At 37.5% G+C, this 27144-nt stretch overlaps 1 protein-coding gene across 3 annotated transcripts in view; it reads right to left on the bottom strand.

Annotated features, from left to right (window-relative positions):
- grip1 (glutamate receptor interacting protein 1) overlaps positions 1-26335 on the bottom strand; it is a 226674-nt gene extending 200339 nt beyond the window's left edge. For 2 of the 3 annotated variants that reach the window (XM_084110709.1, XM_084110716.1), the window contains exon 1: positions 26139-26316. In XM_084110709.1, the coding sequence (XP_083966835.1) occupies positions 26139-26193 (55 nt within the window). In that variant the 5' untranslated portion in view covers positions 26194-26316. Of the gene's footprint in view, positions 1-26138 lie in introns of all 3 variants that reach the window. The other variant, XM_084110706.1, reaches the window with a different exon arrangement.
- Positions 26336-27144: the final 809 nt, after the last annotated feature.

Raw genomic sequence — 27144 nt, 5'->3', positions numbered from 1 at the left:
ATCATCATATATCACATTATCATCAGATTCCGTATTATTACAGCTCCAGCGGGGTCACTAACCTGACCGTTTTCTCATTATTCTGAAGCGTGCAATGGATGGCAAAGTAGTTAAGGGTCAGTCTCTAGAGACATGTATAAAAAGAAATGATTACTACTCACTCTCCTGCTTGCAAAAAATTAAATATGTACTGAAACTAAGTACCTTTAATGCCATTTAGATTATTTAGCAGCCCTCTTGGTAACAAAATGTATAACAGCTTTCCCCATTCAAATATATCCATCTCAAAGAGGAGCTTTTCTGCTCGGACATTGGACTTCTATCTCCAAGCCCACTTATAATGGCTGAAATTAGTTTTTTTTCCCCATTGAATGGATGCACAAATAAAGAGTTTTGAAGTTGTTCTGTTCAAAATACTTTTAGGACCATTTCACAATTGTTAAGGTACTGAAAGATAGCTTAAACCAATATGGGGCCTATGGTGTTTTATGCTATAGGTAGCTGTTGATGTAGCAGATCTACAGTAGCAATCCATCAAACCATTTTTCACATACAGTCTACCCTCTGAAAGGAGAATGACTTCTCTTCTGAAATGACCCTCTGCATAATGCATCGCTCCGGGGCTGATGCACACCCCTGCAAATGGAGGAAAACACGAAGTTCTTCACTATACTTGTTCTGACCCAGTTCAACACAGATATGACATCCAGCTCAGGCTGTTGGTTTAGAGAGCTGCAGGTACACAGACTGGGCTCTGTGACAGTCAAAAAGTGATATTATCCAGCAGGCAGGTATTCCCAGTCCTGTCCCTCTGCTGGAGAGAAAGAGCTGTCAAGAGAGAACTGAGCCAGTGTCCACAGTCTGAAAACTGTGCCATATTCAAACAGAGCACAAAGCTGGCAAGGTTTCACAGTTTCCCAGTGTGTAACAGAATATTTCAAACCAGCAAAGGAACTTCTCTCAGCCATATAAAATTGAGAATAAATTAATCATCTTGTCAGACACGGTCCTGAAAATCTGCTCTGAGATTAATAATCTTCAGATGATTAATTTACATATGAATCATTAACACTTCAGGGACTTAAATGTCCAGATGGGAAATTCCCGTTATGCAGTTACTTTGAGGTCTGTAATTAAAAAAGAAACTACTTGTAACTGTTGCATTTAAAATATTTCTATAAAGCAATATTTCACCCAAAAATGAACAGTCAACAATTTCTCATCCTCTATGACAATGCATAGCAATTCACACTGTTAAGTTAAAAAAAAAAAAAAAAGGCAAAACAGAAAGAAAATGTTTTATCATAAGGATGAACATTTTCACTTTGGGATGAATTATTATTTTAAGTTGCACAATATTTATGGAGGCACCTCTGACATGATTATGTGATGCACATGGGTTAAAATGATCCATGTCGTAATCTATCTTACATTTAAAAAGGAAATTAAAACTTGAAAAGTGCAGTGGATGAAGATCGACTCAAACTGAGTTCAAAACAGACCTCTGTGATTCATGCTCAAAAATGGTGTACTGGGAAAGATTAAGACTATAGCCTCTGATGTGCCTGAACGCGGAAGATCAGAGGCTTTAAAACAGGTCTTTGAAACCAACTAATTAAAACAGATCGGAAGTTACAAAGAGAGACATTAGCAATCATTTCTGTGAGGGCTGGGATGACCCTCACATGATATCACCCTGAACTACCTTTGATGGGCACTAGCCATAACCCATTAGACTAAGAAAACACATTTCCATTCTTGCTGGTTCATGACAATGATTTTAACTCTAGATAACAGCACTGCAGTGACTCCACATCCATTCTAAAGTCTATGATCAATATGGCATCATGCAATAACTATATAGCTTACACAAGACCTTTAGACAATTATCTAAATTGTGATTACTGCACACTGTAAATTACAATTATACTGTCACCCAAATAAGGATATCTAATATACAAAACTTTTTACATTTTTCTTTTATGCTTTCCCATGTGTAATTTAAGGGTTCATTGATAAAAAAAAAATTAAGCGCTCCAAATTAAAATTTCTAAAGCTGTATACGCATCAAGTTCAAACTGCAAGTGATGGGTACAAAACAAAAAAACTAAATTTACTCACAATTATTGCATGACATTTAATTGTCAGCAAAGTTCATGATTGTGACAGCTCTATCGTAGACAATATTGTGTACAGTTTCTGTTTGAGACTTCATGAAGTGATCATCTCAAATATAATTAAATGTATCTTAAAGTTATCTCTCTCTCGCTCTCTCTGCACTACAGCTGCTATCTATAAATGACTGCTATTTTAAGGGCTTTCATTCATCAATTTAGAACCTACAGGCTCAGAATACAATAAAGCACTCAAATTGCTGATGACACTTAATACACTGCCAAAGCAGGGCACATCAAGATGTCGTCATCGCCAGAGAGAATTTTATGCACCAGTTGGACAGTCATGGGTGTGATTATTAGCCCTAATGAGAGCCATCCAGAGTGGTACATGTGCTCCAGATTGCAACACTGCATTGCGGGATGTAAATTATTCTCTGTGACAAAAAAAAGCAAATTGGAATCCATTACTGAGGCCCCAGAATACTGAGCAATGGAATTACAAATGGGACAGAAGCATTCATTAATCCCAAGCCTTGTGCTCTTTTGGGGAAGTGATTGATTGCTTTATCAACCCCTTTGACCTCCTGTCTGCATGATGATTCTGCCATCTATATTTGCTACTATCAAGCTGTAGAAAATATTTCAAAGTTCACACAGCAAACCACATTAAACATGGGGTGCATAGCAAAGTGAATTTCACAGAGTATTAGGCCTTCTTAATTGAAAGTTTATATACACAAGGAGAATATATATTGCCATAGGTATGCAAATGCCATAGGTATTTCTGCGACACTAGTGGCACCAAGCGGAATTACAAAAACACTGCATATTTAGCAAACTACCCTTTCGCACATCATGCCACCTCAACTCAAACATCACAGCCACAGCTCTTATGGGTACTTTTGACGGCATGTCTCAACGGGTAAATGTAGGCTACTTTCAAGGTCCAACATATTAGGAATACTTTTAGCTGTGTTGCTATGTGTCATGAGAGTAAGCAACAGAGTAGCTGAATAGAGCGAACACAAGCATCTCGCTTATAATAAATCCATCTGATGTATCTGCATCTGGCTTTTTATTTTTTAAATGACGCACCACCCAGAATACCCAGTTAAAGAGGCCACCGCTCGCCACCGGCATACACTGCATGTGAAACTGCTGTTTTGCTCACTCATTCACTATATAGAGGATGTCACATTTCCACTCACTCTTTCCTCATATAGCTAGATTAATGTAGATGGACACATTCCAGACCATATTTCATTCACATTACGTATGTGTTGTATTCAAAATGAAAAAAATCTGTTAAAATCCAATCTGATAGTTATGACCGTGATACATGTTTGGGAAAGCATTTCTTTTTTACATTTCTGCCACTTTTATTGAGAGGAGAGTAGAAAGAGTACAGGTAATGACAGAAAAAATTGATGAAAGGAATGGGATCAGGAAAAGTAGCAAGGCAGACGCAAACTTGCATCACCCACACAAGGACTACATTTGTATGTGCAGTTTGTGCGCTAACTGCTAGGCTAAGTACAACATGGAAATTAGGAGTTAACTACATTTCTAAATAGTATATGTACTCAGGATAAATGACAGCTAGTTCTGAGTAAAACCATTACCAGTTTAAAAAAAAAAGGATGTTTGCAAAAAGAAAGGCTTATCTGGGGATTTCCATCTGAAAAAGCATACACTCCAGCATCTCAAAACACCTTCTAAATGTCTTTGATAAAATATGAAACAAGTACACTTGTAACAGTGGATCTGGTTTTTGGTTGTTTGAGTTTTCTTTTTGACATTCATGTGTGTAATGGGGTCTCCATGATGACTTCAAGAGAAAAAATAATATTTTACAGCAAAAAAAAAAGAAGCTAAAAAAAAACATGTTTTTTTTTAAACATGCCCTCTTATAGTTATAATTAAAATTCTTATATTTTAATGCAAGTAAAACCACTGACAAAGCGACTACACCGAATCCTCTCAAAAACTGCTCTTGATAGACCCTTAATATAATTGTTCTGTCAATAACCCTCTGTATAAGATTCCTCCAGAGATACAAATATTTATACCTTTATTAGGAGCTATTCAGAAACTCCTACACACCTGCACTGAATAAAAGATTAAGTTAAGAGCAATTCATCGCTCCTACACACCTGCATTGAATAAAAGATTAAGTTAAGAGCAATTCATCGCTATATCACTTTCCGAGTCACTGCTGTTTCATTGAATTACCGAGTACTAGTAAAAGCGAGCCATCCCTCCCACAAGTGACATAAATTGGTAAACGACTCCCCATATTTCCTCTTGCTCTCTGAAGCATACTCCGCAAAACCCCGTAATATTCAGGTATGACAGATTATAAAAAAATAATTTGAAGTGAAATGCAAATCTGACTCAGAGATACATTTAGAGAGTGTCTACCTAGACGAAAATCACTTTAACCATGCCTGACGAAAGGTGTTTATATGGTTGTCCCTGGAACTCAGCTAACATTAAGGCAAATGAAAATTTGATCATTTATTCAATCTCAAGTTGCACTTCACTTCAGTCAGCTTGGTTGCACCCACAAGCTCAAGCTCACACAGTCAAGTCAGGTCTGCCAAAGTCAACAACGTGCATCCGCTCCTATCTGCAGTTAGATGGCTGGTCCATAACTCTACATAAAATCCACCGGCATTGCATGGGGTCCGTAAACCCTCCATTAAAAACCACTGAGTCCGTAATGAGTGATTCATTTGCAACTCGCAGCCCATGAGGTGATGTTAGTTACACGCTTTGTAATGAAGTTAAATACTCTGTAAACACTGAAAGCTCCCTCTCTCTCGTGGCCAGAAGGCAATCACAAACAGTTTAATGGTAGAAAATAAATCTACGCATAATTCATCACCACTATGAACAAAATTTAAAACTGTATTTGCTGCTAACTGATTGTTTGCAGTGATTATTACTTTTTGGTACAATGAATATTAAGCATAATATTGTCCCTATAATACAGCAACTGAGGACTTTTACTTCATAGTGACTTAGAGTGAACTGATTAAACCTAAACCAAAAGAATTACCAGAATCGAGCCCAATTCCACAAAGTGGATGTTTGGGATTGAAAAACATATTAGGAACAGATGTGACTCAATTGCCTGAATACAACAGCAGTCAGGAGTGAATAATCCCTGTGATCGTAGTGACGGATTAAATATCAAAGATGGCGACATTAGTAACACCCGAAAATCTTATCACAATTGACAATATTTAATAAATGAGTCAATGTACAAACTCATCAGTCAAATCTTAATCCTAATCGTCTTAAGTGTACATTTTCTGTTTTTTTCTATTAGAACTGAATATCAAGCACTGCATTTGAGATGAGCCTGGACTACAAAACTGATGGGATCAGCAGATCTGCTGAGAGGACAGTGATTAGATCTAAAACCTTTAAATGACACATATTGTTTCTCATGTCTGAGAATTACTGGAAGATCACAAGGGAGGAAAAAAAAAAAAAAATCACAGGTCACTCCAATTTACTGTGGGAAGTGTGGAAGGGGCTATTAGGAAACCTAAAACAGGACAGACAACCAGATTCTGCTGTGAGAAAGCCAGATCTACCACCACCTAAAACGGAGTACCGTTTCATCCAACATCTTCCTGCGCTGCGCCCCACTGGTCTCGTTAATGAGCATTAGCAAGAAGTCTAGAATTTCTGTACAAACATTTATTCAGTTCTGCCTGCTAAATGACCATCTTAATTATGCTGAATTAGAAGTTGCATTTTTAAAACTGCCACTAATGATGTAAACACTAGCGGGTGGGGAAAAGTGCACACAGGCGACTATTAGATTCAGTGTTTCTATCTACTCCGGCTCAGGAAAATTAATTGAACAAGCAAAATTATCAGTAGAATGATCTTTGACTGCCATTCTTGTCTATATGAGATGGGATTAATTAACACAGTGAAACCACAATTGCACAAGAGGAATATTGATGAAAAAAATGCCAAAGGGAACTTTTAATAACCATTTTATTTTAATTATGTAGAGACATTTCTCGTATTACTATTAGTTTAATTACTCAGCATAACATTATTCGTATTTTTAATATTCATTATTCATATATTCGATTGCCATAGGAAAAAAAAAACATTTTGCATAAAAACATACCCAAGAAAAGCCTTTTAAATATTTTTGGCATCAAACATTATTCCATATAAACACCTACAACCATACAAATCCAACCAAATGTCACGTTGAGTTGTAATGCATTAAATGATGAGGAAGGGAATGAAGGTATCTGGAGAAGTGTGAGCATAATCATAAAAATCTAAAAGGAGTATTAAGTCACTTCCTCCACTGTCCTGCAACTTTGAAGACCAAATGATTTCAGCTGCTTTAAAAGCACCAATGAGTACAACATTGTCACAAACTTAAAACCTATGAGAGTTGCTTATTATACCAGATGAGCAAGACGACTTTAAAGCACTGTTTTTGTATTTCGCTGTAACTGACCCAGTTTACATTAACATGCAACACACTTTCCTTTAGTCCGAACCTCCGTTATAGAAAGGGGTTATTGTAGGACAATAGCATAACCAGTTATTGCAAAATAGTATTTCAAGAAAACACACATTAAAAAACACGACGACATAGTTAGTTAATTACCGATTATTTTTTCCAAAGCAACTTACATGTACAACACTTACTACAGGGAATGTCCACAATCACCCTAGAATGTTTAAGGCGCAATATTAATAAGGTAACATTGCCAATAGGAATGTTTCCACTTTCAAGTCAGTTGATTTCTTCTCATGTCATTCTACAGTGTTCTTTATAGATTTTACAGGTAAAAACTTGCTTCATTCATAATTTTATCATGATTCTTCAGATAGGGGTTCAATTGACTACTTGAAATCTTGAAAAATGAAATGTCTTCACTATATTGCATCTATGTTAAAACATTTATCACAGGAATAAGGATTCTCATTTTCAAACTGTCACTATACTCAGGCAAAAGAAATATACTTCCCTGTCACTTCTCAGTTACATTAAACTAAATATTAGCCTTTCATGAACTCAACATGACCTCTATAAAAATGGTAAATTTGGCAGCAGAATTTGGTTAACTATATTAGTAGTAGTAGTAGTAAAATGATTAACTGGAAAAAAAGAGCTAATTAAACCTGTTGATTTGAATACTTTAATACAATATTAAAGAGTGATTATAACATGTAATAATATAATGATATGTAATTATTATCTTAAGTAATTATAAACTAATTATAATTTACCCTTAATACTAAAATTGCTGGTTTTATATAATGGTTTCTTTAAAATCAAACTAAAAGACAGAAAAGCTCCCCTAACTGAACAATACCCTTATACAAATTAACAAATACTAATTTCAAATCATTTCATGTTTTGAACATTGGCGACATAATGGTGCCCTTTAAACCATTATTTTACAGAGGAGAAGGGGAGTCATTTCAAGGGGATTATATTTCATTCCAACAACCCAATGAGAGTTTCCAGAGCAAACACTGATCAGAAAATGACATCATCTATACGACAGCTGTCGTCTGGCTGATGCATTCTTCTCTGTCAGAGATGGGCCCGACTAGGTTTTTATCAGCACACCGGAAAAGAAAACAAACCTGTCAAAGCAATGTCTGGAAGAAAACATTGTTTGGAATAAAAGGACTAGTACTTACAGCTGACATTTGCCTCAAAGATGATATCACACATCAGTGCCTGTACATGGAAAATATACCCTTTGTTTTTTGCAAAAAGTGCAATGAAATGTCACCCTGACATACGCTTGAAAGAGCAATCCCCAAAATGCTGGCTCAAAAGTGTTTATCTCCAAAGCGAGATATGAAGCCTAAACTCCACTCAGAGTAATCTGCAGTGATTTTTGTGCAGAGAGGCACAGCCACTGAGGCCCAAATGAGGCTTTGCAGGGGCAAAAAAAAATACTTCAAAAGTGATAAACAGGTTTAAAATCCTGCAAGGAATTTAAAAAGGTGCATGAGGTAAACAGTCTGCTCCTCAGAACAGCCATCTATCAGCGTCTATTTGAAAGTGTATCCAGGGAGACAACACGATTATAGCATAATCCCCCCTGCACTCTGTAATGGTGCCTCCCACTCAAATCATGATGAAGCTAGGTGGGTTGTTCCAAAGATCTATAAAAGGGGTCTCCACATTCCTATAGCCACTGTAAACACCTCCCAGGGGCAGAGCACATTTCATCTTTTCCAGCTTTAATGTCCTCTACCAAGTCCTCCGTAGCTGCTTAAAACAGGTTTTCACAAGCCACTGTTGGTTTGGGAGTAAAAGTTTCAATTAGGGTGATATTTGTGCAGTGCTGTGGAGGGGCAGGGGGACACTTATAAACTTGGTATTGTCTGCTTTCTTGTGCTAAGCTGCAAGAGGTGGCTGAGCATAAAAGGATCAAAAGGTTTTAGGACAGCCAGCTGAGAGAAAAACACACAGAAGAGATTCCACAATCCAACTCGCTGCACAGTACATAAAGGGACGAAAGATTGAAAAAAAAAAAAAAAAAAAAATCACAACATTCACATATGTGTTTCAACAAGCTCATTTGGGGAAGGACAAATCTATGTCTCTTAACAGGAAACACCCTAAAGGGCCGTTCATACTGACAGCGACTTTCAACGACAGAAACGTTTTCCGTTTTCAATAGAGGCAGCAGAGGCAGGTGAGGAAGCAACAAAGTTGCAGTTGCAGCATGATGCAATGAAGTTGCAGACGGTGAAGTTCATGTACAGCAAACACACAACCAGTGTCAATGTTATCCATATTCCATATTATCGGTTTAAAGCCCAGAACACACCAAACCGACGCCAAAGAACTAGAGCTGATGAAAGCCGATTGTGTTGTCGCCTCACGTCGCCTTCGTCGGGGGAAAAGGTGTAGTACCCCAGAGTACCCCACCCCCAATTTAAATGGTTTATTTTACTGCAATCTTACTGGCCTAGACGATTCAAGCCTGAGCATGCTGCGCATTCCTTTATGTACTATTGTGAATGATTTGGCGGTATTAAAGAACTATTAAATGCTAACTCTAATCATATCTTAATTATTAGCGGTTTACCATGGTAATTTTAGTTAAGATCTATTGGCTCATGTTTTATTGTACTTAAGACACAGAATAGATGAAGTTACTGTTTAAAAACAAACGCTTGGTGACAGCACCTCAGTGTACTTCAGGCTAATAGAGCCGTTTTACATTAGTGCGTCATTCACTTCGCTTCTTCATATTTCCATCAGGATCGGTGGATCAGCTCAAACCCGGAATTTTACGCAAATGATGATAATTCACTGTATTAAAGGAAGCCCGAACAAACCCGAACGAGATTTCGGGTGTGTTTTAACGAGATTTGTTCTCCAATGCTTGCATTTTTTGGCACAAAGTGCAAATAAAATGTTTAATGGCAAACTCATTTTCCTTGTTGTTTACCTGTTAATAAAATATGAGGGCCAGGGCCTATTGGTTCTGTATAGGCCTATGTTATAGTTTTTAAAGGTTCCTGTTTTCTAATAGGCTGTCAGCCGGTTAACATGTAGGCCTATGACTATCTGTGACTGTTACATCAGGTATTAAAAATCGAATTATTTATTTATCCACTCTCGCATTGCGTGTTCATGTTATAATCTGCGTGTACGTGATAAAAATAGTATCAAATATTAATATAGCTGTAGCCTAACTATAAAAAAAAAAAAAATCAGACATAAGATCGACATAATATCTGTTTTAGTATTTTTTTTTTTACAGGGTTTTTAATTCCCATTGTCCCATTTTACATTGTTAAAAAAAAAAAAAAAAACTCTTGGCCAGGGCTTGTATTATTTGGTAGCCTATTATTGTCTTATTTGCCATGCGTGTTTTTAAAATAAAATAAAACACACTTTCGGAACTGTGTCTTACTGAAATACAGTGATTTATCATCCTTTGTGTAAAATCCCGAGTTTGTTTTTATTCACCGATCCTAATGGAAAAATGAAGAAGCATAAATTAATGATGTAAAATTACGGAGCCCTGCATGACATTCGGAAACTATTGTCTACTATCAGCCTAATAGGCTCTCTCTCCTTGCAGTGCTAGTAATTTAATGCAGTCATGCACATTGCCCACTTAGAGTGGCACTGAGTTATCTGCTGGGTAAATTAATAAATATAATATAGCTAAATCTCAAACATTGTATCATTTATATCAGCAACATATTTCTTTATATCTCCCAGCCCTGAACTGCTCAGTATTAAAGCTTATTAGGCCTATATGACTTTGTAAAGCTGCTTTAAAACGATACGAGTAATACAAGTAATTTTGACACTTGATATAGACCTAGGTATATATATATATATATATATATGTCAAAAGTTTGGAAACACTACTATTTTTAATGCTTTTGCAAGAAGTCTCTTATGCTCATCAAGCCTGCAGTTAAAAAAAAACAAAAACAAAAAAAACAGTAATATTATTAAATATTATTACAATTTAAAATAATGGTTCTCTTTTTTAATATACTTTAAAATGTAATTTATTTTTGTGATGCAAAGCTGAATTTTCATCATCAAGTACTCCAGTCTTTGGTGTCTTATGATCCTTCAGAAATCATTCTAATATGATAATTTGATACTCAGTTATTATCAATGATGGAAACAGTTGTGCTGTTTAATATATTTTTTTGGAATACTTTTTTCAGGATTCATTGATGAGTAAAACGTTAACAGCATTTATTCATAAAAACAGCATTTATTCAAAATAAAAACATTTCTAACAATATAAATCGTTACCATCACCTTTTATCAATTTAACGCATTCTTGTTGAATTAAAGTACTAATTTCTTTAAAAAAAAATAGTTATTGTTCCCAAACTTTTGAACGGTAGTGTATATTGTTACAAAAGATTTCTATTCTAAATAAATACAGTTCTTTTTAACTTTTTATTCATCAAATAATCCTGAAAAAAGTATCTCAGGTTATAAAAAAATATTAAGCAGCACAACTGTTTCCAACATTGATCATAAATCAGCATATTAGAATGATTTCTGAAGGATCATAAGACACCAAAGACTGGTGTACTTGCTGATGAAAATTCAGCTTTGCATCACAAAAATAAATTACATTTTAAAGTATATTAAAAAAGAGAACCATTATTTTAAATTGTAATAATATTTCATAATATTACTGTTTTTTTGTGTTTTTTTTTGTTTTTAACTGCAGGCTTGATGAGCATAAGAGACTTCTTTCAAAAGCATTAAAAATAGTAGTGTTTCCAAACTTTTGACTGGTACTGTGTATATTATATATATATATATATATATATATATATATATATATATATATATATATATATATATATATATATATATATATATATATATATATATATATATATATATATATATATATATATATATATATATATATATATATATATATAGGCTGTTACACGGCGGTCTGCCTGAAGGGATTGTTTGTTGTACAGTAACTTCACCTAACTTAAGTCGTATTAACTGTTTAACTCGTATTAAGTTAATCAAAACAATATCCAACTGATTAGTGAAATTGCCTTGGTTATCACTTAATATTTCTGTGGCACGGCCAAACAGCGTAGTAGATCATTCATCGACTCGTACATAAAGGAATGTGCATGCTCATGCCCCAAGCGTCCACGCCAATAAGATTGCTGTATTATAAACCAATGAAATTGGGGGTGGGCGGAGCGACACGTGTAGCTCCGCCTTAATGTGTTGCCCCGCCCCAGTCGTCCAGACTGTACTCTGGGGTTACTCGAAAAAGCTGCACTTGAACACACCGAGAGAACTACAGCCAACTGTCAGCTAGAATGTGTGTTCTGCGCCTGCGTGTAAATGAGACAACTGTCTATTTCTGTAAATATATTCGTCATTCAAAAAGGGAAACCGATGCTGCAGGCGGCAGATACACAAACCATAAACAAAGCAGTGTGTGCTTACCGTTTTGAATATCAATCCTGCTAAACACTTTCTTTATTCCACTCCGCTCATGTTGATATTGAAATATTTGCCAAGGAACACTCAGGTAAGATGACGTAACATTAGTACAGCCTTCTATCTGTACCGTTTTGACTTCTTTGCTCGCTGTTTTGCTATTATTCTCATGCACTGACTCGTTCACTAAGCTGAACAGCCAATCAGAGTTCTCTCTCTCACCGATGCCCGACGCCGATTCGACATGTCGAATCGGCCGGAAAAAAGGCGACGAGGACCAATTTCTGCCAACGGTGCGGAAACGTGCAGAACACACTGAGAAAACTTAGTCGGTCGACGCACAAAAACTGCCCGATGGCCGATCGTCGGCTTGATGTGTCCCGGGCTTTAGAGGTATTCCACAAGATCTCACAGCCTTAAATTGGATTTTGTAAATGGGGGAACGACAAACACTTGGGCTATATATGCCAGAGAAAAAAAAAAAATTAAGAAAAAAAAATATGCCAGCCTAAACAAGATAAGCTACTAAACAAAAGCATACAACTTGAGACAGACTGTGCTTTTAACCAACAGTCTTTTAGCATATATCTATGGTTGAAAGAGCAGCAAACAGATTTCTCTGTGTAATTAGTCTATGAGTCAGAGACCCGATTCAATCTGCTCCTTTTGCCCAGTCTGTCTTTCAAAGACAAAGTAATTGACACGCTTGCGAGCATCTGAAACAAGTGTGAAGCCCTGAAGGAGACTACACCACTATACCTACTTCTACACACAGACAAGGATTGTCAATGGGAGTCTTGGCCCACATTGACGACAAACTGGCCCCCAGCGACATCTACTCCCTGTGTGTCTATTCTCAGCATCTGAACCTCTGTCAAACTGCTGGATTTTCAACTTCCAGTTGCATTTGAATCAGTTCTTATAGGACTATGTAATGCATAACACCAGAATTCAATTAAATTCAGCAGGATTAGCTAGTGGTATTGATGACCAGGCTAGAGGAGAAGGTAAAAGAGAGACAGCGAGAGAGGGGTAAAGCGAAATATGTGGAAGAAACACAATGAAAGAGATAGAACGAGAGGCCACGATGTGGGCGTTGAAATATACATTTTAGGCAGGCCCTACAGGCATTCTGACTCTTCCAGTTAGCTTCAAAAGGTTCAAAGGAGGATAAGAACCACAAAATGTAAGTAATCCTAACACTGTATCCCCCCTCAGGCACATTTAACCTCAGAAAAGGGGGTGAAATTCCTTTAGACTTTAGTCTAACAACCCATTAAATTAACAGGTGTTTTTTTTTACAAAATGTTTAGTACAAACGTACAGCTGTGGAGATGGTAACCAGAGGTTTTCTACAGAAGCCACACACACAGTCGTCAGTACAATTCTTAGCCTAGATAGGCTAATTCCTCATTTTTGGTGATATGAACTGCCCAGTGCAAATCTCAAGATTTGCGGGTAATATTTCCACTTAAGACACTGCTGATTTAAGGGTGAAGAGATTGTCTCACAGACTCAGTTTTATATCTCACTAGAGTTTATAAATGAACTGTGAAGCAGTTACAGTTAGATTGATGATGAGAATTTAAACTTATGCAGCACAAACTACAATTTGCAACTATAATGAGCAATATTTTGTGCTGTTTGTCACAGAAAAACTATTATTGCTCATACTTAGGGATGGGGTTTTACATATTTTTCACACTGCTGTTTGTGCTACAACCATAATTGATACCTAAAATCATGTGGCTTGTTGAGGAGTGGTGTGCTATGACTGAGCAGACAATCAATAAACTTCAATGGATATCGGTCACCTTGCCAAATACAGAACATTGTACAACGTTGGCTTGATGCATTAGTCAATATTTCAAAACATTGGCATGCACTATTTCTTTATCAGCCATTTGCATCAGAGAGCTCAGATTTCATAGTATATGCATACAAAAAATAAATCCGAGGGAAAAGAGGGGTCTAATGGGGTGAAGATTATGCTAGCACCAGTAAATGTGTTACTGGGTCACTACCATTACATCTTATCTGCAGGCTTACCCAGCAAGTTTTATAACTGATGTGTATGCATGTCCATGTTATGAAGTGAGGCATGGAATGGCCAATTAAAGAGGATTTAAATCTGTTAAATCTACTGAAAAGCGCTCAAAACTGATCCTGGGCTATTGTGTTAAGTAGTGTCTTTGTGACCAATGAGCATAAGCCATACAAATGGAGTGACATAATCCTCCAATCAGGAGTCATCTCACTGGAAAGTGTGCATAATTTAAAATGATCCTTTTATCCTAGTCCCATAGCACTCAGGCCCTTATTTCACTACAGATGGTGGATTGCTGTTCCCACTTAGGCCAGCTATAAATATTACTAATGGAGATATCAACTGAATAGAGATGTAGCCTATAATTTACCTTCAAGAGACACGGAGCACTAAGGTGAAGTCTTTTAGCCTTTACGGAGGGCAATTAATAATCCTGATCTCAGATTTACATTGTATTTTCATTGTGGGATAAATGATTCCTTTAACACAAAATTTCATCCATTTCTGCCATTTATCTTCTAGCATCAAAATCAGTTGCGAGAAAATATTTAGGCCATATATCGTGACATATCCTTCATGGTGTCTGCTTCGCCTGTAAGAGATAAAACAGGATGTGGAGGAAATCTGACAGACATCACCGCACTTTCCCTGAGGTGAAAGGATGGCTGACCTGACATCAGAGAACAGTAAACCCTATCAAAGTCATCCTACATGACCAGTAAAAGACTTACACTACAAATGCAGAGCACGTATCAGGTGTGAGGTGTGAGCATTAAAAATGTTACTAATCATGCATAATCAATCTTTCCTTGGGAATAAAAAGGCAATGATTTTCCATCTAAGACTACCCAAACTACTCAAACTATTTGACGTTAATTTAAGACAAGAATTCTGATTTTGTAATTGAATTCTACTGTATTTAAACATCTTTAAAACAAAAATTGCATAAACTATTTAGAATGTTGTGTGCACTTGTAATTTTTCCAGTTTAGCATAAACGTAACAAAAGTCTACCTGAAACCAACCATTTACAAATGGACTAAGAAAATAATTCAAGATATATTTTCTCAAAATAAGTCTTAATATTAATGTATTTTGTTTCAAGGCTGTTTGATTATGCTTACTGCAAAACAAAGGAGAAATACTGATTAACAGACGTGTTAGAAAGAAAGTGATATACGAAATGCATCTGGGGAGAAAGAACAGTTTAAACATGCACATTATTTCCATTAGGTGTCTTTACAAATTCCTTTTCTTGCTTGAGCGTTTGATGATTTGCGGTAGGGCAGCAGAGGCTTTCTCTCTCCTGATGAATAATTAGACAAAGAACTGTGGTCCTGCATTCCTCCATCAGCTGTCAGGCATCACTCATTCTCCCTAGGCAATAAGCAAGCCACCATAAAGAGTCTTTAGCAGGAGAATTTGTCATTTGCGGTGAAGGCATGGAGCGACGTAAATGTGCTGTATGTGAATCCATGCAGCATGTGCCGTGATTAAATATGGATGTATTCATGCATGCGGTCTTGAGCAACCATGAGCACAGCCGTATGACGGGGCAAGAGTGTAATTATAAGCACGCAGGTCTATATAATGGTTTATGTGCACACAAAGCGATACTACACACATTCTTAAAAGAAGATGCGCAGAGCAAAGTCTGAGTCTTAGTAATCTGGTGGCAGGAGTGTGCTAAATCCTGACATCAGCATATCTCAAAGGACTGCATGCTAGCGTACAGAACAGTGCAGGAGGGAGGGGGTGGAAGAGCCCAGCGCAGAGTGTTAGCAGAGGTCAGCTGACATTGCAGTGTGCAGATGAGGTGGAGACGGCTTTGTTAACGTTCCAGGCTGCCGTCTGCATTTCATGCGGAACCATAACAGAACGTAAAGTAAAGTGTTGCCAGGCTCAAAAGCACACAGAATGGTTTGGTTCATGAGCGATCAGAGCATCTGACAGAGACGGCTAGAACTACAAAGCTGATTGCAATGCAATTTAGAAAAAAAAAAAAAACTTCACCAAGAGGGTTTATATTTTCAAAGTACCGAATGATGCTAGAATGCTAGTTAACCGTGTAAAGCCTGACATATGAAATAATAGTCAGTAAAATCTTTTTAATGAATATGCTTTTTAATTTACTAAACATTTAGACAAAATAATTAAGAAAATAAATTATGAAGATTGACAAATGTACAAGTAAATGTCTCTCAAAAGCCTGTTGTGTCATGTTTGATACATACATTTTCATTTTGATTTGATTTTTCTAAATGCAAGTTGCTGAAGTCCAGTAAATGTTCATCTTGAAATATTAATAAAAGGTTATTCTTACGTTTCTTAAAGGTTTCGCAGCAAAAAGACAGTACCCTGACCTCAAGGTGGACATTTTTTAAATTATACTAAAAGGCCTTTTTACTGACTTAAACGTGAAGTAGATTTTGTAGAGAACCATTTTTTCAGCAAAGTTTTAATCATGTTAGTAGTAATTTAAAGGCCTTAGAAATGTATGCATCAAATATGTAATATACTGGTAGTATACTAGCTTTATATGGATAAGCACTACAGCAAAACAAAATCAATAAAACTAGTCCGAAGCAACATGATGCATTGACCATTGAGACACATCCATAGAGTCAATGTGCAACAAGAAATGTCCAATGCCCACAGAACAGGTAATGACTCACCATAGTGAGGTCATGGGAACCTCAATGTTGCATTAACACATCAAATGCACGCAGCCCCCCACAACCTCGGTGGACCATTACCGTTTCGACTTGGCCATGTAAACCTTGAGTCATCGACTGGGAGAGGCAACATTAGTGCAAGCTGAGTTGCTTTTAGTGCTTTTGCGTGCATGACATACAGCTGGTGTACTATGCAAACCCTTCACCCAGCATGTGTATTTGCAAACTTTCAACAACAAAAAAAAAAACATGTGATTGTCAGTATAGGCTGAATCTGATATCTGGTAAACTGTGCTCCTGCACCAACAAACACAAATTAAAACAGTCATAAAACTGGTCTTTGCAACTTCATTATGATGCATTTTGGAAAACATTTTAGCATTTAAAATCCCCCTGATTACTGTCAGACACTGTCCTTGCAAATTCTAAAACTACAGCAGTGCCGTTTGCACGGGAAAGAAAACTACCATCAGGCATCGCAGCACCCAGTTGATGTCTGCAATATCTGGTGATCAATATTGAGCAGTCTAGTCTGCTCTTGCATCACAAGGCTCTTCATCTCTCCCATGCCCTGCTGACAGCATCTCCTGGCATCCTTACACTTCCAGCACCAGGGCCAGTGCGCACTCAAAATACGATGCTCTGCGCTTCATAAGCATCCATCCATCATTATAAATAAAAGACTGATCCCATGAGTGCGGTTTATGCAAGAGGTGGAGGAAAAAGACAGGAAGCAGCAGCAGAACAACAGGCCAATGCTGATTGACCCTAACCTTAAGCCATAATGTCAAATCAATCACACGGTTGAGGGCAGTGACCGCCAATCAAAAGCCATCACAATTATACTGTTTATCAAACCGCGCCAAGCGCAACATGCATATTACTAAGGAGCACAAGGGCAGATGGTACACAGCCACATGATTCTGCAGAGGCTATGATGACAAATTACACTGCATTCACTGTTTTTTGAAAAATGCGTTTATTCAATAGCCACAGGGCTTGTTTAAGTGCAATGTGATTTGGGTGCATTTGCATGCAAGGTGTGCGCTCATGAAATGAAAGTGATTTTGTTAAATGCTTGCGTCTATGGGAAAGTCTGCATGAAAAAAAAAACTAACATGCACACTATTTTTAATGGTCATGATTAGCAAAATGGGATGCAACCTGAGAATAGATTTAATCTTCGTACAAAATCATGCATGAAACAGCTTTCTTCCTCTACTCCTTTCTGATCTACATTTGTTTCCTCTAAAAGACAGCTGCATCCTCTGGGTCACAAGCTGTCCCATCATGTTACCATCTCGCTTGGCTTCAAGAGACAACTGCCAGTGTTCAGCAGCGTGCAGAGTCACCTTACAGACATAAAAAATGCGGGTTGAAAAGCCATTATCCTCTGCAGCTGGAATAAATGAATTCACGCCAAATGAAAAAATCTAATTTTACATGCATGAGGGACTAAAATGAGACAAAGTAGGAGAGAAATATTAGGTGCATTTGGGACAGAGTCCTATTGGTGTCCAAAGATTTTTTTCTTTTTTTTTTCTTGAAGAAGAGGTATTCCAAATGCTTGTTAAGCCCTTCAGTCACTTTTATCACTTCTTCCTTTCCCACAGTAACGTCCTTCCCTTCTAGTTTGCGGACATGTCAATATGTATTACTACTTAGCAGAATATGACTGCTTTATCTGCTTCACTTTGCAAGGACCTTCCACACTCTGACACTGAATGAAGTGAAATACAAGGAATGGAGAGTGTTCTGATGAGAAATGGATGGTGGAGTGATAAGCAACACCCATGCCAAATGTCATGTCCAGTACTGACTACAGAAGATAAGAGTTTATATAACAATGCTGGTAAGAGGAGCATTCAGAATGAAATAGCGTAATTCAGCCGCTGCTTTCAACAAATGTGTAGTTTCTCAGTTGCCTTAATATTGGTAATTTGATATTTTGAGGGGAACTAAGATGAAAGACCCTGAAAGGTGTGTAAATGCATACTTGTATTTTCAAATGTTTGGTTCAACAACTACCACTGATAATAATAAACTCACTTTATTCAATTATTTTTTCCATTTCCCCAGTCAAGTGTGAAAATGAATCTCAGACTGGAGGACTCAAAAAAAATTACCCTTCATTTTGTCATACTCTCCTCTCGGTTCAAAGAGCCCTCAGTTTCTAAGATGACACTTCCATATTGTGTCAAAAATGAAAGCCCCTTGCATCTGGAGGAGACCCTTCAGATTTTATGACAATACAGAAAATAGCCGCCATCACATTCAAGTTCAACCCATAATTAGGAGTACCTATGCAAGGATCTTTGTGTGCCTCCTTGCTCGGGCTGAAACATCACTATTTGATAACCTCAAAATGCCATTCTACCAAATCCGATGCGCTGCAGAGGTGCGGAGAAAATTGCGGCTTTGTTCGATATGAACTACGCACCGGGGAGCAGCGGGAATGATTTGAGCCTCCTGTTGGGCCTTCATTCTCCTTCGGTTTTCAATTGTCTCACAAGTCAGCGTGGTAAAAGTGGATTGAAAAGAAAGGATGGAGACAAGAGAATAGAGCAAAACACGAGTGATGGACAAGCAGCATCCTGATTCAATACGCTTTGATGCAGAAATCAACAGTCTGCGTGAAAGACTAGTCCTTGAGTGGGAACAGGTCATGGATTCTCTTTTTGCATAAGAATAAATGAATTGACTCAAGGGTGAGTGACTTCATAAGTTTAATTCAAGTTCCTTGGAGGCATACAAATGCGCAATATTAAAGTGAGAAATCCAGTGAGATTTCAGAATATTAGCACAGATATTTATTTTTTCTGAGGTTAAATGAGCCACAATTTAAATTCTGCCCTTATAAATCAAATTAACGGATACGCTTGCGGAAACTCATCTAGCCTTTCAGATTCAGAAAAACATGCAAATTTGGTAACAGATCTCTCTTTTTTCCCCATTTCAATGGACTGACTGATCTCTGTCCAGCCTTTTCTCTGCAAGCAATGACTTGTGTCTCCTCAGTACTAGAGAACTATGGACTTCATACACACCAGCAGCAGAAAAGGACAAAACGACAAACCCCTCTCATCTCAACACTCAGAAGTCCAGTGCAAAATCAATAGCCGATTGAACTGACAATTATGAGTACAAAAGAGCTTCTACTTGCTGTTTGACAGATGAAAGTAAAAGAGGAGTCTACCTTTGTGTGCCACTCCTCCCACCTACATATAGGGTGAGACGAGTGAAATTAAACTACCACTGAGGAGTAAAGAAGAGTTGCGTGTAGTTCCAAGATTAACAAGCTGATGTGGGGTCATGAAACTCCCAGTGAGCTTTCAACCCAAAGAGCAGGGATTCATTTAAAGGTAAAGTGTGTAATTTTTTCAATGTTAAAATACTTCTATCCCAATGTAGAATGCACTGGGATATCAAGTAAGGCTTCCTGAAGTCTACACACTTTGGTTCTTTTAAAACATTGAACTGTCTGCCTAAACGGTCAAACATGTTAACATCTGGCTCAAACAGCGACACAAATTAATGATCTTTTCCTCCATATTGTGAAATACATCAGAGGGATACGGATTATTAAGAAATATAGGACGAGGACTGTTTGAATAGAAGCAGACCTGAACGCTAGCTTGCAGTCGATTGTAAGAAAGCCGCAGGGTTTAAGCAGACTAAATTATTTAAGTCTGGCACACATCAACAAAAAAAGTCATTTCACCTGAAGATAAGAGTTAGGATATTCATTATATATTATGATGTAAAAAACATGTACAGATTAATCTTTCCTAATAAGATGACATGCATTTAGAAAATAGAGAACATTTAAATGTTTTTTTCTAGCTTTAAGAGAACTTTTGCTCCAACCTTTTTCCAACAGGACAAATTATGGTTATTTAATATTTATGCTTCTTCATTGCTGATTTGTGCAAAGGCCACCAATGATTCATTGCATTTTAACAAGCTTTATCCACTTAAACACACAAGAACTCAGTTTGGGTTTATGTTTAATAAGACAGTAAAGAAGAATACAATCAGCCTATCTTCTCCCTCTGCCTCTTCCTCTCTTGATGATTCAGTGTTGAGATAAATAGCTCACCCTGGGGTGCAACACCTGATTGCAGCATCACACTCTGTCATTCTGTACACTCACAATCACAGCGAAGGGAACAACTCATTATCTCACCTGCACTGATAAATCAAATCGGTTATCTAATGCTGAAAAAGTGTGCCTAACAACATTTCATGCTAATCAAAGGTCATCAGCAAAACATGCTCATCCACTGACAACACTTCAGACTAATGCTAATAAATCATAAAATCAAAGGCTATTTTTTAAAATATGAATACAAGGCCAGTCGTGTACAAATCTATATAAAAAACTGAATAAAATCCCTATCTTTGTAACATTATTGAAACAACTGTCAACATGACAATCATTCACAACCTATTTACTTCTGTATTATAGACCTAATTGAGTCAGACAAGATTTTTTTAAAGGGTCATTTATCTTTTGCTAGTTAACTGAATAAATTCATCAAAGGTGCTTTTAAAAAAAAATCTGGTTGTGTTCTTGCTTGATGTTCTCACCACTGTTCTTCATTGTTGGTTACTGCCTATAATTAGGAAGGAAGAAATTAAACTTCAATATGGTACCAAAATCCAGTTGATCTATGTAGTGCAGTCTCTTCCTGTGGTTCTTTAGAGTTTACAAGGTTCTTTGGTTTACTCCATGTCGCATGCTTTGCTGACACATCACACCATTAATCTCCAACTATTGATCCTACATTGGGGAGGAATGCTGGGGTCCAATTAGTATCGGCTGATTGTGCCTTTGCATATTCCTCATGATGGCAACCTTTTCAAACTACCCTATAATGATTTTAAGGGGGAGTGTGTTTTAAAGGGCGGTGGTCATTGAAAAATTGACACTGGCTATGTTGATACTAGATTATTTTGGTGTAACACCAAACACCTGAACACCAAGGCCTGCTAGACATCACATACACACACAAATCAAATCTCAATGTAAAACTTGACAATGTTAGGACCGTCCTAATCAGGAAACCGTGACCTCAACAGGTCAGAGATCGAGCGCATGTTCCACAGCCTTGGGTTGAATCATGCTCCAGCAAATCACTGCTGAATGTCAGTTCCTACTTTCTCAAGGTTACTTGGTCTCTTGTGTTTCTGGACAGTGAGATAGTAGGAAAATGCTTTGAGAATAATCAGGGCTCAACAAAGAGAATTTGTTCTGCTGTCACAGCTGTGCCAGTAGTTCAGATTTATACTTGCCCTGCCAATATTAGCACTGATTAAGCAAAAAAGAAAAGAAAAGATAACAATAGCCCAATGCAGCTATAGCTGGCCCAAAACTCTCTCACACTGTCTCTTATTGTTGAGCCCTTAAAATGTTTGCAATGGTCTCTGTAAGTGAGCAGAGGAAAAAAGCCACTTGGTTGACATTGTTTCAATACAATCTTCAAGTTCTTGAGAGTCTGCAGTAGTTTTTCAACATGTGAAAAAGTACATATGAAACTCGCACAACATTTTCACCCTGAGCAAAAGGGATCTTACAACCCAAACATCATATTATCTTTGTGAATTGAGACACGTTTGTACTTGCTAACACAAATGACATCTGAGCTGAACTGCAGTTCTGGGTGGGGGGAATTCAGTGGCAAAAACAAACAAAAAGCAATTGCTTTTTTTCCAAAAGCAATCATTCTAAAACTTGACTTGGCCATGTAATGTTTCCATCATGACCTGAGAGGCTATTACCCCCATACTGCTGACAGTGAAAAACCTCTGGGAAACTTCTGCTTTTGGCAAAATACAATAAAGCAAAAAAAAGTTTTGAAGGCACAGTAGGTGTATTCTTTTCTCCAAGTAAACAAAAAAGGGAGAGGTCATTATGACCATATTCAAGCAGGTTTCCTGAACGCTCAATGCACCTGCCATTGGTCGGAAAAAACAGATAGTTCCGCCCCAAACTCAAACCAATGGTCAAGCCAATGTTACCATGTTGGGCTGGTCAGTGTACTTAAAGAAAGAGAAATACAGCACCACAGAGTCAGGTATTCAACCTATGATTATTGTTTTTACTAACAGTCTCGACATATGAAGCTGGATATGAGAAATTATTAAAACAAATGACACAAATCACATTTAAAACAATTCAAAATATAACCTCAAAAACAGATGCATAAAAGTTTCTGTCAAAGGTCTTCCTGAATATCATACCAAAACATCAAAGGTCATGTGTTGACCAGCATACATCTGAATGCAGCAAGATGGGGCACTGAATCACCTCCTTTCAATTCTACTCTCTTATTTTTGCTTTCTAATTCTAGCCAAGTACGGAATAATGGAGAAGCAGCAATAAGCACGAATGAATGCACAAATGTGATGCCTCCACTCCTCCCCACGCACTTATATAAAAATTCACAATCACTGATTTCAGGAGGCAAATATCATTCGACTCCAGGTGCGGAACTTACATTAATCTGTTGTTCTAGAGGTTCAGCTGTTTCAAAACAGATCAGATTGCAAAACAAGTCTGTTTTTGAGAATGACTACAGGTCATTCCCCATTCATAACTAAGTGGATAGGATACTGAGATAATGTAACACGTCACCATGCTGTTTTTGCTTTGTGTTTGTACAATCTTTTGTTTACTAATCTTTTGTTAATGTTAAATGGAACATATACGGCCATTCACTCTTTCTTTCTATCAAAAAAAAAAAAAAAATGGTTACTAATATATACTGTATAAAAGCAGACAGGCAATATTTTGAAAGGAAAAAAAGCTATGTTGAAAGGTTACAGGACTCCCTAGGAATCAAAATTCTCTCTAAAGTTCTCAACAAGTAGACGCGTTTACAAAAATCTTGATACAGCAGCATAAAACCCTTGATAAATGTCTTTGTTTTTTTTATGCTTCTCTCTGCAAAATGAGAAGCATAATCAATATGTTGAGGGAGACACTGCAAGAAGATTTGACTTGTGATGCATCATTCAAACCAGCTTGTGCATCATATTTTAGGTACTTCTAACTATTATAAATTGAATATCATTCGATCCCTCAGCAAGTCCTGAAATCTGGTTAAATGATCGTATTAACTCCGATGATGAATTGCATCTTTACGCAATGTTAAGATGGATGTGTTGCCTAGGTGCACACACAAACACACCTGTACGCTCATGACCCATGCATTGAAAACAACTAGATATTGTTCAATTAAAAACATAAACCTGCTTATTCCAACAACAAGTGCAGTCCTGCAGTGCACAAGAAAAGCAGCATCTAAGAGACATACAAAGTGTTACCCTACATGCCCTAGATCTCTCTGCCCATTCAATACAAAGACACAGAGGAGGAGGAGGTGGAGAATGCTTGCAAGCCATAGCAATTCTGGACCGTTCCAAGGACACAGCATCATCCACAGCTTTCCGCAATATCCCCGTTTTGTTTGAGGGGGCTCATTCGGCCCCCGCTGGTTCCCCTCAAACCCAATTACATGCCACATTGCCAGGCAGCAGGGCACCAGATCAGAATCGCCAGCATGCTGAAGATGGCACTAATGTCATGCAAAATTTACTGTTACATGCAGATCTGCTGCGTTCAACAGCATTTTACTAGTCTAAAAGTGAATTCACACCATATATCAACCATATACGGACTCACATGTGTATGTTTTGCTGTTTGAATGCAAGTGGCATACAGTAACCTCTTCTAATAAATAAACCTAAAGCCTGAACAGACTCAATAAAAAACCATATAAATGCTTTTACAGAGTCTCAAGTATGCAAGGCTCATGCACAAGCAACTCTGAGGTGAAAGCATCAATGACACAATAGAAAACTGTGATTCATCAGTCCTGAGTCATGATGACAATGGCCAAGCGGTCACATTCAACACCCGAGAGAGATGTTTGTCATCTCAAATCCACAACCTCAAATACTTCTATCCACACAAGATTCTCATGACCCAGAATTGTTATTAGTAAAGGAAAATGCCAGCAATCTAATCTCATATTTTTGTTAAGAGGTTCATACTTTTACATTGTGCATGATACATAATCAAAATATGGTCATATTCCAATCTAAATCAGAATATACTTGTGTATGTAAACACTGACAACTGTACTGCTTTAGAGAACAACAATGATCTACCTTTGTAGATAGTCCAAAAAAAAACATAGCATATACTTGCAGTAAGTGATGCTCCATTCAGAGTGTGGAAAACATAATCTTTTAACAGACAAACCACGTGCAAACATATTCCACTATCCTCTGAAACATGATCATTCAAACACGCTGCTTTTATCTGATTCATTAGAAGCTCATGCTCGGTACTCTGCTTGTTTGCTATGGGCAAGTGCATCTGACTTATTCCCCTGACCATTCAGACCCGTCTCACTCGACATGCATGGCTGTGATGGATAAGATTTCATTAGGTGGGGAATAGTGAAATTCTGTAGCTGAATTCTAACGCAAAAATGACCTGGGCTGTGTTTCCCAAATGCATTGCCACCAATCGTCTCTACGATCAACTTAGCTCACGATGCTTTTGGGAAACGCAGCCCAGGGCGTGAGGAAATAGTCAGTATCGGTCGCTAACATTGCACACCTTACGTTCAGTAACAATAACCACCACAACAGCAACGCGCTGCATTTCAAACCCTACGGCTATGGAGACTTTTAAAGCGAAAGGGTAAGCCCATATGACAGACATAAAATTACAGCACTAGTAGGCTACAATCACACGATTTCATTGGTGTGTATTATGTAGGCGGTTTTCAAAATAGGAAATGAACTGTCACATAGCTACTGCATAGGCTACACATGGTTATCAGCCAAGCCAAGTGGAAGCGACAGTAATGTCATGACTGTAGGCAACATTTTTAACACGGAGTACTATGAACACCAAACATACTATCTATACTATAAATATTGGCGGTGTATTGGTAACAACAGATGTCCAAATGCATTCTACCAAAATCAAGGAAGGAATAAAATAGGAAAGTAAACGTATACAACCTTTAAAATGTCGATTTATGCAAAGAAACCGACCGAACAAGTGCATTACTACGAAATTCCTGGCGGCGGGCGCGGTATTATATCTCAATCCAGTGATCACCAAGAAAAAGTTGATACAATGTAGCGCCGAACGTTCTAAACATTTCGCGCCAAACATCAAAAGTTACAGTGTAACAAACAAACAAACAAACCGAGAGACCATTACAATAAACAGAACGCGCCCCTGAAACAACGCTCGTGCAAAACTATTAAAGCGCTGCTTTTCATACCTCCTTCTTGGTCGGCTTGCAGGCAAGCGGGGATATTTTTCTTCCAACCCGGCATTTCGGTGGCGTCGTGTGCATTCAGGGGGTAAATCTCAGGCGCATTTCACTGACGGCACAGGCGTGCATTTCCCCGCGCCTCGTCCCTTCTATTCACTGGCAGCCGGTGTAATTGAACGCCGTGTCTTCCTCAGCCTCGTTGTGGAGCTCAGCTTGGGGGTGTGAGCAGACACACACATACACACACGAACGTGAAGGTGCCCACTACAACCCACTACAATAAAGACTTTTTTCATTTCCTACCTTCCCCAGCCATTGAATTATCTAATTATTTAGTCACGTTAAAGCCTCACACTGCAGTTCTAGTAGGCTACAAACGTAAACGCCAAACACACAACACATTTCAGTTCATCTGTAGCCTAATTGAAGTGTGTACGGTGTTGCTGATTGTTCTATTCCAGTGTTTCAATAAAGTGTGTGTGGTCTTATTCATATCGTAAATAGGGTGTGTTGTTGTTGTTGTGGGAGTGAGGCAGTGTCAGAAAATAACTTTTGTTTTGTTTTAGAGGCAATATTTTCCCACTTCAAATTATTTATATAGTCATGTGGGTTTATTGATTTTCTAAACAAAAACACACACAATATGTTCATTTAGGTCAAATCCTTCAACATTTTAATGTCATACATTTTCCATCTGAGTCATTTAGGCTGTTAATTATCAAATCAACAGCAAATGGGTCAAAGGCATGACATTTTTAGTTTATAATTCAAAAATACATTAAAATCCATTCATTAAAAAAAGTCTTGATCTTCTGTGATGAACTTGTTTTTTTTATTTCTGAATTAAGTTCTTTTGATAAAAGAAAAACTATCTTTGGAAACTATCTTTCTGAAATTCTTTTAAAACATGGTTTTGTAATAGCAATTTTGTTTAATATTTGACTATGGAAAAACATTGATTTTGTTTTATTAGTTATTATTATTAATAATATTTCATTAGCATTATTAATGT

Source organism: Abramis brama, assembly GCF_963993115.1.
Source record: "Abramis brama genome assembly, chromosome: 4".
Classification (NCBI taxonomy): Eukaryota; Metazoa; Chordata; class Actinopteri; order Cypriniformes; family Leuciscidae; genus Abramis; species Abramis brama.
Note: the sequence above shows the minus strand (reverse complement) of the source record. Positions and strands in the feature narration are given on the sequence as shown.